At 49.1% G+C, this 12439-nt stretch overlaps 1 protein-coding gene across 5 annotated transcripts in view; it reads left to right on the top strand.

Annotated features, from left to right (window-relative positions):
- The window catches only part of TNFRSF11A (TNF receptor superfamily member 11a), a 51464-nt gene that overhangs the window by 9354 nt on the left and 29671 nt on the right, over positions 1 to 12439 (top strand). For 2 of the 5 annotated variants that reach the window (XM_047696877.1, XM_047696876.1), the window contains exon 2: positions 11660 to 11741. In XM_047696877.1, the coding sequence (XP_047552833.1) occupies positions 11660 to 11741 (82 nt within the window). Of the gene's footprint in view, positions 1 to 99; positions 1587 to 10883; positions 11048 to 11659; positions 11742 to 12439 lie in introns of those variants that run through there. The other 3 variants (XM_047696880.1, XM_047696879.1, XM_047696878.1) reach the window with 3 other exon arrangements.

The following is a 12439-nucleotide window of genomic DNA, read 5'->3' as shown; positions in this document are numbered from 1 at the left end:
TGCCCCAGGAATGCAGAGGGACTTCAGGAAAAGGGCCAGGGGCACCCATTCCTGGGCCTGAGGCTGGGCCAGCTGTGTCGTGTGCTGGTTGGGCAGATCTATGTTCTCCTGTCCCTATTAGAAAGGAGAATTGGAGGCCAGGAAGAGATTTCTAAGCTCAGTTTTGCAACCACCTTCCCTCAAGGTGGCTCTCACTTTGCCCCAAATTGGTGGAACTCTTCTAAGCCCATGCTTGGAAGTTTGAGTTTAATCCAGAGCTCGGAGAAAACGATTGTGTCTTCTGGAAAGGGAAGTTAGGAGCTCACAGCGGTCCTTCAGGAAAAATGATTCGTCAGTTCAACAAGAATCTGAGCATTTGCTACGTGCCTTTGCTGCACCCCTAACCCTTTCAGCCGGTTACTCTGTCTTCTTTCAGGACGCGGGAAGTGACAGAAAGGAAAGCCGCCAGCATAGTGCCTGGCACACAGGCAGTGTGTCCTAAGGGCCGACTCTTCCTTCACTCCCACTCAAGATAAATGGTGTCTGTATCCAGCAGTGGGAGGTGGTTCTCAGTATCCATTATACGGATGGAGATGACTGTGTGGTGTTTGGGGATATGAGAAAGTTCTGGATCTTGGTCTTTAACATGATCTCTGACCTTGCCACACAGAGACCAGCTGCAGCAGAACCCGGAGCCTGTTAGAAATGCAGGATCTCAGGGCCTGCCCCAGACCTACTGAAGCCATCCGATTTCTGGGTAATTCTGTGCACGTTTGAGAAGCACTGGACTTCACTCTGAGGGCCAGAGACCAGCTAGTCCTTTCTCTGGCCGCGTTGGGCGCTCGTGGTCTTAGTAGCTTGGTGCATCCTCAGAGTGAAGGCTGGGCCTGGAAGGAGGCTTGGCCTTCTGCAGGCCAGCGCGCTCTGGAAGCACCGGGGCCGCTGACTTTAGCTGTGGGCAGAACGGAGAAGTAGCTCTCATCTCAAATGAATGCAAGCTTAGAAAAATCAGGATGTTGAGAGAAAGAAAGAAAGAAAGAAACAGACAGAGAAAGGAAGAAAAGTAAAAAGAAAGGAAAGGGAAGGAAAAGGCGGGCACTAGGAGAAAAAAGGGGAATTCACTGGAGCCTCTCCCGTTGATAATACAAGGACAAGTCAAAGCCTTCCTAATTACTGTGTTTAGGAAACAAAGGGTCCTTGCACTTTCCTTTCAAGTAGCCCACAGCTGCGAACTTGTTTCCCTCTTTATCTGTCTGGGAGACAAAGACACTTGCAATTGGAGTTTTGAAATGCAAGGTTATTTCTTCATTTTCCCTTGGGCCGTATGTTTTCTTTTCAAGGAACAGAGATAATGACTGTATTGTGAGGAAAGCAAGGAAGAGGGCTGAGCAGAAATCAATAGAGCTTTGATGGGCCCCTTTCTGAGGGAGGAGAGAGTGAGCACGGCCACCGTGCTCCTGGTTTTCCTTGAAGAGCACACCTGGAACCCAGGTGGTGGGGGGGCGATGCTGATGGGGCCACACACGCCTTCCAAGATAGCTGATGAAGTCACTCACCGAATGCTTGCTGAGTCGAAATGGCCAGTATGTCAAGATATCGAATAGGCCGTAAGTTCCTCTACGTTTTTGGGATTTTTTTTTTTTAATTTTTTATTCATCACGCTTGACCTAAGTCAGATATTTTTTTCTGAGCCTAATATCTATTCCTAAAAAAATCTTACAGCAAAGTGGTTAAGAGAGTAAATTCTTGGGGAACACCTGGGTGGCTCAGTCAGTTGATTGTCTGACTCTTGATTTTAGCTCAGGTTGTGATCTCAGGGTCGTGGACTCGAGCCCCACGGTGGGGGTGGGGGGGGGGTCCATGCTCAGCGGGGAGTCTGCTTGAGAGTCTCTCTCCCTCGACCCTCCCGCTGTGTCCACGTGTGCGCGCTCTCTCTCTCTCAAATAAAAAGAAATAAATCTGAAATGACAAAGATAGCAAATTTTACATCATGTGCACCTTCCCACAGTTAAAAATTCTAAAAAGTTCACCTCTGATGGCAGATGTTGTCATCCCAGCCCGGTGACGAAAATAGCGTGAAGCGCTGGTTATTTAAGCCTTGACGGTGTCCGTCACCGTCGGCCAGGAGCCGGCAGTCAGTGCCACCCAGTCCGGGCGCTGCAGGGGCACGTTACCTTGAGATCTGGGTGATTATGTAATGAGTTGTGTGACTTCCTGTACGGCCCTCCCCTCACCACACCAGGCCTTCGGGCCGTGCCGTGCTGCTCTTCCTGACCCGGCCTTGCACACTTCTTGGAGTTCTGCAAACGCTCCTCATGCCCACAGACAATCCTCCTTCTCTCGACACTTGCTGTGAACTTGGCTTCTTCCCTTCCTTTATCCGGGTCTCCACCAATGTCATCTGACCCGCAGTTCCCCTCCCAGGCTCATCACATCACCTCGCAGACCCAGACTGCGTTCTGTGTTAGCCCGTCCTCGGTGTTCTCCTGTGGACGCTAAGCAAGGACACTCCTCCCCAGGGCTCCCTCTGCTTCCTCCTCTGCCTACCTGCCCCAGCACCAGCCTTCGCTTCTCCCTGCTCTGCCTGCACCCCTCAGCCCTGCCCCCCTCACCCCTGCCCTCTGGGGTTTGTGTGCCTCCCTCTGTGATCTCTTCCCAGTCCTGGAGCTGGGGAAGATGAAGCCCGGGCCGAGCTCTCTCTCCTTCCCTGCCCGTGACCAGGGCGGGTCAAATGCAGGGACTCAGTGTACTTGGATCTTTCCAGTACATGCAGCGCTCTTGCTCTGTTTCGTGGGTCTCTATTACAGTTGTCCGTCTCTCTGTGCCTGTGTCCGGTGCTAAGCAATTTGAGAGGCCAGGGATGGGCTAATTTCTTTAGTCCCGCACCCAGCCAATCCCTTGCCCAAGTATGAGGGCTCAGTAAAGACACCTTTGGGGGTCTGATGATAGCATAGCTTTCAAAGTGATAGCTGCCATCTAGTATTAAACCCTAGACTAGAGCAGGATTGTCTTCTGGTCATAAGCACAGCGAATAACAGGCAAAGGAGTGACTGGCCTTATGCTGTTATTTGCACAGTGAGTAAATGAATCACAACCGCATCATGGAGTGTGGTCTCTGTGTGGGGACGGGGTTGATTCATATTTGTTATTTTCAGTGAGACAGTGGGAGTTGACCAGCTGTGATGAATATCCTTCGAGTCTGAGTTTTACGTCCTCTTTGTTACTGGAAACATATTCATAAAATGCATCTTAGAATGTTCCAGATCCTTTCAAGATTTTATTTGAGAGAGAGAGAGCCAGAGCGGCATGGGGGTTGGGAGGACAGAGGGGGATGGAGAAGCAGGCTCCCCGCTGAGCAGGGAGCCTGACATGGGGCTCTGTCCCAGGACCCCAGGATCATGACCCAAGCTGAAGGCAGATGCTTAATGGACTGAGCCACCCAGGTGTCCCCTGTTCCAGATCCTTTAATAGCAGGTCAATTAGCAGAGCATCTGTGACAGTCATAATGTCCTTCACAATCAAACACATTAGACACATCTTTTGATGTTAATTAATCAGAGAATACTTGAGCCTCAATTTTAGCAGATCCCCCCCCCAAGAGTTGTGTGTAAACTATATTTCTGTGAAATGAATTATATTTTAAACACTCAGGGCATTTTCTGTTCAGACCCTCTGATTCTCTGTACCCACTTCTGTTCTGACTTGGGCCATGTACCTGGCTGGTTCAACGGTGTCTCCAAGTTTTCAGTGGTCCCATAGCTCAGTATCTCCCAGGTGAGGGCAGTATGCTAGGTGATCTGTTGGTGTGTATGGGGGGGTTCCCCAAAAGCTGCCCCTTTCTTCTCTTTGTGCCTTTATAAGCTATTGTCTTCCTAGGTGCCTGTGTAACATTGTTCTGAAGTGTGGAATCTGAAGCTTTTGTTTGTACAAAAGGAAAATGAGGCTGATACTCTGTAAATCTCCAAGCTTGAACTTCTATCAGTTTATTTAAAATGAAAATGTGTAGAAGGCATTTGGTCATAACTCAGTTATGTCCTAGTTAACAGAAATCATTGGCAGATAAAATCTAGCAGCCACTTTATCAGCAGCCGCCCTGAGTAAACTGTCTCTGCCCTTATCCAAGTGCACCCCGTGTCACGGACTGAACCCCCCAGACAGAAAACCACTGAGATGAGTCTGACCACTTGTCACAATTTCAATCCTATGAGAAAACACTTCTTTATGTGAAATCAAATATGCTTTTAAAAAGGGCATTTTTTTTTCCCAGGTGCCTGCGTGGCTCAGTCGGTTAAGTGTCTGGCTTTATGGGCTCAGGTCATGATCCCGGAATCCTGGGATCGAGCCTCTTATCGGGCTCCCTGCTTAGCGGGGAGTCTGCTTTTCTGCCCCCCCCCCACCATCGTCACACCCCAGCTCATGCTCTCTCTTGCTCTCTCTCTTTCAAATAAATAAATAAAACCTTAAAAAAAAAACCCACAACATTTTTTTCCCCCAGTCACCCACCTTGGTACATTCAGGGAAACTGCCAGGTCTTCAGAATTTTCCTGCAGGTCCCCTCCTTCCCTTTTCTATCCTCTTCCCCTTTTCTGGTTACAGTCTTCCCTTTACCTCCTTAGGGAATGATCTGATCTAAGTGATGGATGCTTACCAGGCCTGCCGAGGTAGGCACGGTGGAATCCAGCGCCCCCATCACTGGCCACTGGCCCAGGCACTGCCATTGTGCTGAGCGAATAAGGCGGTTGGTTACCTCACTCGTTCTTCCACAAGTTAGTAGAGACATCTCAGCTTCAACGGGGGGAAGCGGAGCCTTAATTTTTCGGAGTACTGCTGCCTCGTTTGCATGGGTGATCACATGTGATCCTCACTGCAGCGGGAGGTGCGCGATGATTAGCCCCATCTTACAGGTGAGAAGACTAAGGCTTAGAATTGCCCTCCCCCTTGTCCTCAGGTTGTAGAAAGGTGGCCAGTTTTACTGAAGCAATGTCAAGCACCTACTATCCCAGCCAAACAGAAAGCTCAGTTCTGAGCACTGGGTGGGAGAACGCTGGAGCCCACTGCCCTAACCAGTGCGGTGGCCTGGCCAGGCCCTTCCTCCCGGTCCCATGCTCCCCTCTTCCCATGTCCCCCCGTTCTGTTCTGTTCATCCTTCCCTCTGTTCTGCTGAATTCCTGAATGCTGGCATGTCAGACTTTATTTTAGTTAATATTTCATTTTTCTTTTTTCTGTCTTACTGGACCTCTGAGCTACAAATGACTTCTGTGTCATTTCCACTTCTGGTTATGAACTTTTAACCAAGAAGCATGAGGGTAGGATGCTTTCTTTTTATCAGTAGACGTATGACTGTGCCATGATGGAGGACAGATAGAGTAGAGAAGAGCATCGGGAGACTTCTGGAGGAGAGGAACTAAGAAAGGAGTAAGCCTCAGGGTTCCTCAGAGCATCTCCATGGGAAGGGTACTGACCCTCTGAGACAGCTGTGAGGGGAGGACCTCTCTGGCCTGCCTTCGCAGCCAGTGGAGAGAAGTCATCGCTCAAGGAAACGCTCAAGGAGCAACAGTGTTTGCTAGGTTGCTCTGATCTGTTCAGTCATCTTTATTGCTGTTACCTCTTGTTTGTCACTTATTTGTTTCTAGAAACAAAGTCTTCAGGGACAGTTTCCTGGCGTGAGACCATGCTGGTACACCAGCTGTCTTGGTGTTCTGAGGGACACAGCTCCCTTGTCCCCGGTACTCCGCTCTGAGCAGGAGCAGTTTCAATGGTGACTTTCTTTAAGGACACTTTTTCTCAAGGGCAGCGGGACTATTAAGTGAGGTGTTAGTTTCACATTTCATAGTTTCTCTGTTAACAAAAACCACATCTCTCAATTCTGCAGCATTCAGAAATCTGATACCATCTTTACTTAAATTATAGCCAAATTTCTCAAATAGAGTCACAGATGATATTTTATAGAATGAAATCTATGGGAAATCCCTCATTTGTTTTTCTGGGTTGGGTTCTTTTTTCCCTTGATCTGACAGAAGGGGCCAAGCTTCTTTCTGCTCTGTTAGATGTCAGCATGAGTCTTTTTTTTAAAGGTTTTTTTTTTTTTTAAAGATTTATTTATTTATTTATTTATTTGACAGAGAGAGAGATCACAAGTAGGCAGAGAGGCAGGCAGAGAGAGAGAGGAAGGGAAGCAGGCTCCCTGCTGAGCAGAGAGCCCGATGCGGGACTCGATCCCAGGACCCCGAGATCATGACCTGAGCCGAAGGCAGCAGCTTAACCCACTGAGCCACCCAGGCGCCCAGCATGAGTCTTCAGTAGAGCCAGAAAGTAATTTTAGTTTCTGTGATGACTTTCACTACAGTTGGGTTGCTTAACAGCACAAAAAATAAGTATTTAAGTCAACCTTCCCGAAAGGATCTAGATACAGACCCACGGGTCTCTGTCACTCCACTGGTAGAGAGGTTGTGTTTCTTCAGTTTCCGTTTTTTTCAGAATTGGACCCTATGTGGCTTTGCATTGGGAAATAAATCCACGCAGCTTTATACAGAGAAACCTGATTTACAATTTATTATCTTCCCCCTGCCCCCCAAAGTCTTTGTACCAACTGTGGACATGCTTCTTCCAGTCAAGTCTGCCATCTGTCAGAATAAACAGCAGCCTGTACGCCTCAAAAAAAATATGCACGTGACACAAAACATACAAGAAAGTAAAGCAACAGAAGGCAAATCAATTAAGTGTCACGTCTTGCCATTTTAACTCCTTTTTTTAGGACTTTCCAAGGAATGTATGCGGGTGGGTGGGCAACGGAAAGCGTATTTGCCATAAACAGACTCTCATGTTCTTTATTAATTCTCTGTAGCAGAGAACAAGGTTAGTTGACATAAACTGTGGGCCAGACATCGTGTTAGTAGTTCATTAAGAACTGTAGTAAGCAGACACCTGGGTGGCTCAGTGGGTTAAGCCTCTGCCTTCGGTTCAGGTCATGATCTCAGGGTCCTGGGATCGAGGCCTGCATCGGGCTCTCTGCTCAGCGGGGAGCCTGCTTCTCCCTTCTCTTTCTGCCTGCCTCTCTACCTACTTGTGATCTCTCTTTCTGTCAAATAAATAAATAAATAAATCTTTAAAAAAAAAAAAAAAAAGAACTGTAGTAGGACCCTGTCGATACATGGCTGGTTTTTCTTATCCCCACTAAGAAGTATAAGTACTGTTGTATTATTCACCAAACACAAGTGCTGTGAACAGACTTACCCCAGGCTGACCTCCAGATCAGCTGTTTTGTAGAACAGTTTCCCCGGTGGATCCCAGGTCACTTCTCCCCTACACCTGCCTGGGATGCACAGGGGAACGGTTGCACTGGTCCTACTGGGAGAAGTGGTTGGGAGAAGAGTGACGGGGAGACTTCCCTCGAAGCCTGTGGTTACTTTTGGATTTTATATCACATGACTGTATTCTTTAATAACTAGACATTTGTTTGTTTATTATTTGAGCGAGAGAGAATGAGAGCGCCTGCATGAGGGGAGAGGAGAGGAAGGCCGACTCTCCGGCAGACTCAGTACTGAGTGTGGAGCTGGACATGGGGCTGGAACTCACGAACCTGAGATCACGATCCTGAGGTCATGACCCTGTGCTCACGACCTGAGCAGAAACAAGAGTCCTGACGCTCAACCGACTGAACCACCCAGGCACACCTAATAACTAGAAATTTAAAAGGTGGTTCCATTTTATTTGTTTAATGAAGACAATGATCGTTCAAAAGCTCTATTGTTTTAGAAGGAAACAAGTCAAACTTAAAGAAGAACTGGAAATAAAGATCCAGATACTAGAAGGTTGTGTATCTCAATTCAGTTACCAAAGGCCTTCTGCTGCTGGGTCTTGAGCAAACAAGAAGACTGTAGGTAGACCAAGAAATCACCCCATTAACTGTGGCCTTAGGCTAAGATCCCCTATTCCCCAGGGGAGTGTGGTTCTGTAACACTGGAGCAGGAACAGCTTTTTATCAAATTACTGCCTTACTACCATTGCTACGGATCATAATAGCCACCACCTCACAACAGAGAGCTTGGTCTTGGAGGGTGGCCTCAGACCCCAGTTCTGAGCAGTTGGAAGGGAAGGCTTGAGGACCAGCAGGGACTCCAGAGGCCTGGTGAGATGGGAGACATCAGAACCCAACTCTGTAGGCAAAAGGAAGGATGGGACTGGGAGGGGCTGGCGGGCATCCATTCATTCACACCGAAACATGGCGTTGAAAGGGTGTACCTGGCAAGGCATCCAGGCAGAAGGAGACTGGCATAAAGGAGCTCCAGTGCATGAAGGAGATCTAGCGCAGGCTAACTAGAAACCAAGCCCTAGCAGGCAGGCCTCGGGGACTTGGAAGCTGGGAGGCAGACAGGTAGACCTAGTCTGGCCTGCAGCTCCGTGAGATGAGACAAGTCCCCAGGGGACCAGCAGCAGGCCAGCAAATCAGAGATTTGGATTTCCTAATCATTATAAGCACAGGTACTGTGGTTCAGAGAGCAGCCCGGAGCCTGTTCCTGGGAGCGGAGCACGGGTCAGGGTGAGACTAGCACAAGGCAGCCACGGTGACACACGGCGCTGGGTCTGGGGAGCTGCGAGGTCCTCTAGTGAGAGGCTTCAGCCTGGAGCTGCGTCTCCGGAAAAGGAGGGAAGGAAAGTCGGAAGAGAGCCAGCGGGGAAGGGGAAGGAAGACAAAGGCATGGCTTGCCTTCTCCTGAATGTGCAGCCGTCCTCAAGAAAATTGTCAGATTCTTTTTGTTAACCCCCAAACCATAGTTCTTTAAACACATGTGTCTGCGCATGTGGCCTGTTGCGCTGTATTTGTGTTGCCATCGTGAAGGTCTGAAACCACACTGCAAAGTGCAGAATGTGCCCAAGAACAAGATAACATTCTGTTTCAGCTGTACCTCCGATTCATTTTCTGCCTCACCACTGCAAGTTTTCCAGCGGCAGAACGGCTGCTGCTTCTGAAAAGAGCCATAACCCTAGAGCTCTGTCAAGCAGATATGTTGTTTTGGGGGTGATACAAATGTTCTAGAATTATATAGCAGTGGTATTTGCACGGCCCTGTGAATATATTAAAACCACTGTCATGTACCCTCTCAAAGGGTGAATTTTATGTGAGTTATCTATTGATTTTTTAAAAAGAAGACACATCCAGGTATAGAGTCACAGTAAGCTTAGGAGCGAGGAATGGAATCGAAGGGACAGTTTGAAACTCTGTTTAAGAGCTACGACACCTGGTCACTTCTGGAGTTCGTAGACCTTCCCCTTCTTGCCAGGAGGTATAACGCCCCGGGTTAGACAGCAGGCTGAGTGGATCCCGGCCACGCTCCCGGACGGGCCGACAAGCCGTCCACCTGCTCACATCCGATAGTGCTCGACGGGACCGCGCTGTGGAGCCCAGGGCAGCGCCAGGAGGCTTGTGACAGCGTGCTCAGCAGCCCGCCAGGTCACAGGGTAGCCCTCTCACCAAATTCCCCTAAAAAGAACCTCTCCGTGTGTACCATAAAGCCCGAGCTTATCTCACAGAGACTGTTGGAGCTTTCGAACGGGGCAGAAGCAATTGATAACCTTTATCAGCAGAAGCGAGGCCCAACCACACGCGTCTCCTGTTGGCCTCTCGTCGGGGCACAGGAGCGCTCACACGCCGTTAGGCTCAGCCCAGGCCGATGGGGCAGGATTCGCACGGGCCGCGTCCAGCTTTTCTGTGTTGCTTCGGCTCGTCTCTCCTCCATGCGTTGCTGTGCGAGGCACACCAGGGCTGCCCACCGAGACGCGGCTGCCTCTAAACACGGAAAGGGACAGAGAAGGGGAAGAAGGGGTGGTTTCTGTGCAGTCGTCCTTGCTGGTTTTGTCCTTCAGCCCTTGTCCCATGGCCGCGGCGCAGAGCCCCCAGCATGGGAGCCCATGCCCATGGGGAGCGCCGGGCCGACCTGGCCCACATCCCGGCGCAGCAGGCTATGCGAGCACACTGACCTTGTCGTTGACCTCGGGCTTTCTGGGTGTGGGGCTCTCTTCAGAACTGAGGTCTTCTGGGGCTGCATGGCTTCTTCTAAGCTCTGTGATTTCTACACCTTCAATCCAGTCCATCGGGCGAGCCCTCTGTGAGCTCTGTCTGGGCTCTCACCATCTGCTGATGGGCCTCTGCTGCCACCCCCATCCCATGTGCCACAGAAGGCCTCAGTGGCTCTGTCTGACCTGTTCACACCATTTTTTAAAAAGATTTTATTTATTTATTTGACAGAGACAGAGGGCACAAGCAGGCAGAGGGAGAGAGAGAAGCAGGCTCCCCACCAGGCAAGGAGCCTGATGCGGGATTCGATCCCAGGACCCCGGGATCATGACCTGAGCTGAAGGCAGACGCTTAACCCACTGAGCCACCCCGGCGTCCCCTGTTCACTCCATTTTAAGTGGTCTTCCCCACCCCTCCTTCCCCTGCCGGTTGCTTTTCCCTCCTCTGATTTCTCCGTATCCTGTAAGACAGAGCTCACTTATCACGGCCCTTAGGACACTCTCCCTGACCTTCTCTAGCTGAGGCAGGGGCCCGTCTGCCCCTGGGTGGGGGCAGAGGGATGTAAGCCCCCTGGCATGTGTAAGCCCCTTGAGGGCAAGGCTTGTAACTCGGGATCCCTAAGACTCGGGAGGGATCTTGGTCCTTGGTCTGGAGCACCTCGTGTCTGTTCAGCCAGACCCCCTGCTGGGTGGTCGTCCGGCTCAGTGTCCAATGTGACCACCTGTCCACAGCACTGTTGTTGTTTCTCTCACTCCGAGAAAGCTGATGCAGAGAAGAGCTTTTCTGTGACAAAGTGATAAGAATCTCTGAGTGACGGTAGGGGACTTGGCTTTTTGTTTTGCTTTGCTTTACCTAGATGGGTGGATTTGGAAATTATATTTGTACTAGAGTTATACAGAGGCTCAAAAAGCTTAAACAGCTTGTGAGGGAGTCCCTCAGCCAGCAGGCGGTGAGGACTCCTTCAGCCAGGCTCCGGGCTCCAACCCTGCAGGGTTCCTATGACATCCTGCTGTCCTGCTTTAAGACATTCTCAGAAGGTTTAAATTTTAAAAGGTAAGCAGTATTAAAAATCAGAGGAAGTGTGTAAGACCAAATTTGACATCCCTGGTATATGATACCTATAGTAAGGGTCCTCCTTATGCTCTCCTACAGTCTTGTGACCAAATTTGGGACTATAATCCATCATATTACCAGATATTTTTTTAAAAGACTTATTTATTTTAGAGAGAGAGAAAGAGAGAGGGAGAGCCTGGGCAGCAGAAGGGGTAGAGAGGGGAGGGAGAGGCTCCTCCAGTAGACTCCTCGCTGAGCACCAAGCAGACTGCCAGATTGATCCCAGGACCCCGAGATTAGGCAGGACCTGAGCAGAAACCAAGAGTTGAACACGTAACCAACTGAGCCACCCAGGCGCCCCGTAACCAGAATATTTTTAAATGTTTTAATGGATTTTTAAGCCAGTATCAGTCGGCTTTAAACGTTCTTAGTGGGGAACGGGCTAGTGCAGGAAAGTGACATTCTGGGGGGAGGTAATGTCACATAGAGCAGTTTCAAGACTGTTTATTGTATTTTCTTATGCTTTTCAGAAATGGAATTCAGTGATTCGCTTTTCATTTTATCTCGAAGGGACTTGTGCAAACTCTCTGTCTGATGTCAATTTTTTTTCAGGTGACTTTTCAGATCACCCCTCCGTGTACCCGTGAGAGGCATTATGAGCATTTTGGACGATGCTGTAACAAGTGTGAGCCGGGTGTGTATTTCTGAGCCCTCTCTCCTCGTTCCTCAGAAGTGGATGGGGCTTTCATTTTATCTTTTAAATTCAAGGGATAATTTCAACGCTGCCTGCTTAAGAAAAAGCAGTTGGATAGTGGCAGGGAGTAATGTGTCCCTCTGAAGACAAAAACCTTTCGATAGATAACATCCCTTAAAAGCGGTTGTAGAAGCTAGTACTTAATTTATGCTGGAATATGGTTTTCCAAAACATTATTTCTTGAGAAAGCGAGGTTATAGTTTATATATTTTAGCACTTTGCAATTCAAACTTTCAACATATAAAATGCACCTCTTATTTAAAAGTATTTTACAGAAAAATTTCTTGGGGGGAATAACCATACTGGAGTTGTTGCTGCTGCAAATTGCCTAATCCCTGTTATACCTTCTCCTCGCACCCCTGTTGAGAGGCAGGACTGCTCACCTCCCCCCAAAGCTGCTCTGCCAGAACACGGCCGAGTGTTTCTACGGCCTCAGTGAAGTCCTGAGTCCGCAGGTTCTTCCTCACTCACTCATTGTTCTAGAAGCGGTGGTTAATTACATCAGGACATCAGGATCCTTTAGCTATTCAAGCTATAAATATTTCTCGGATATGTAGAACTAAGATCCAGTGATTTTTGGGAGCGTGCATGTGTGTGTATATGCGAGTGTGTGCGTGTGTGCGTGCGTGTGTGTGTGT

Source organism: Lutra lutra, chromosome 12 (assembly GCF_902655055.1).
Source record: "Lutra lutra chromosome 12, mLutLut1.2, whole genome shotgun sequence".
NCBI lineage: Eukaryota > Metazoa > Chordata > Mammalia > Carnivora > Mustelidae > Lutra > Lutra lutra.
This window is presented reverse-complemented; position numbering and strand designations above follow the sequence as displayed.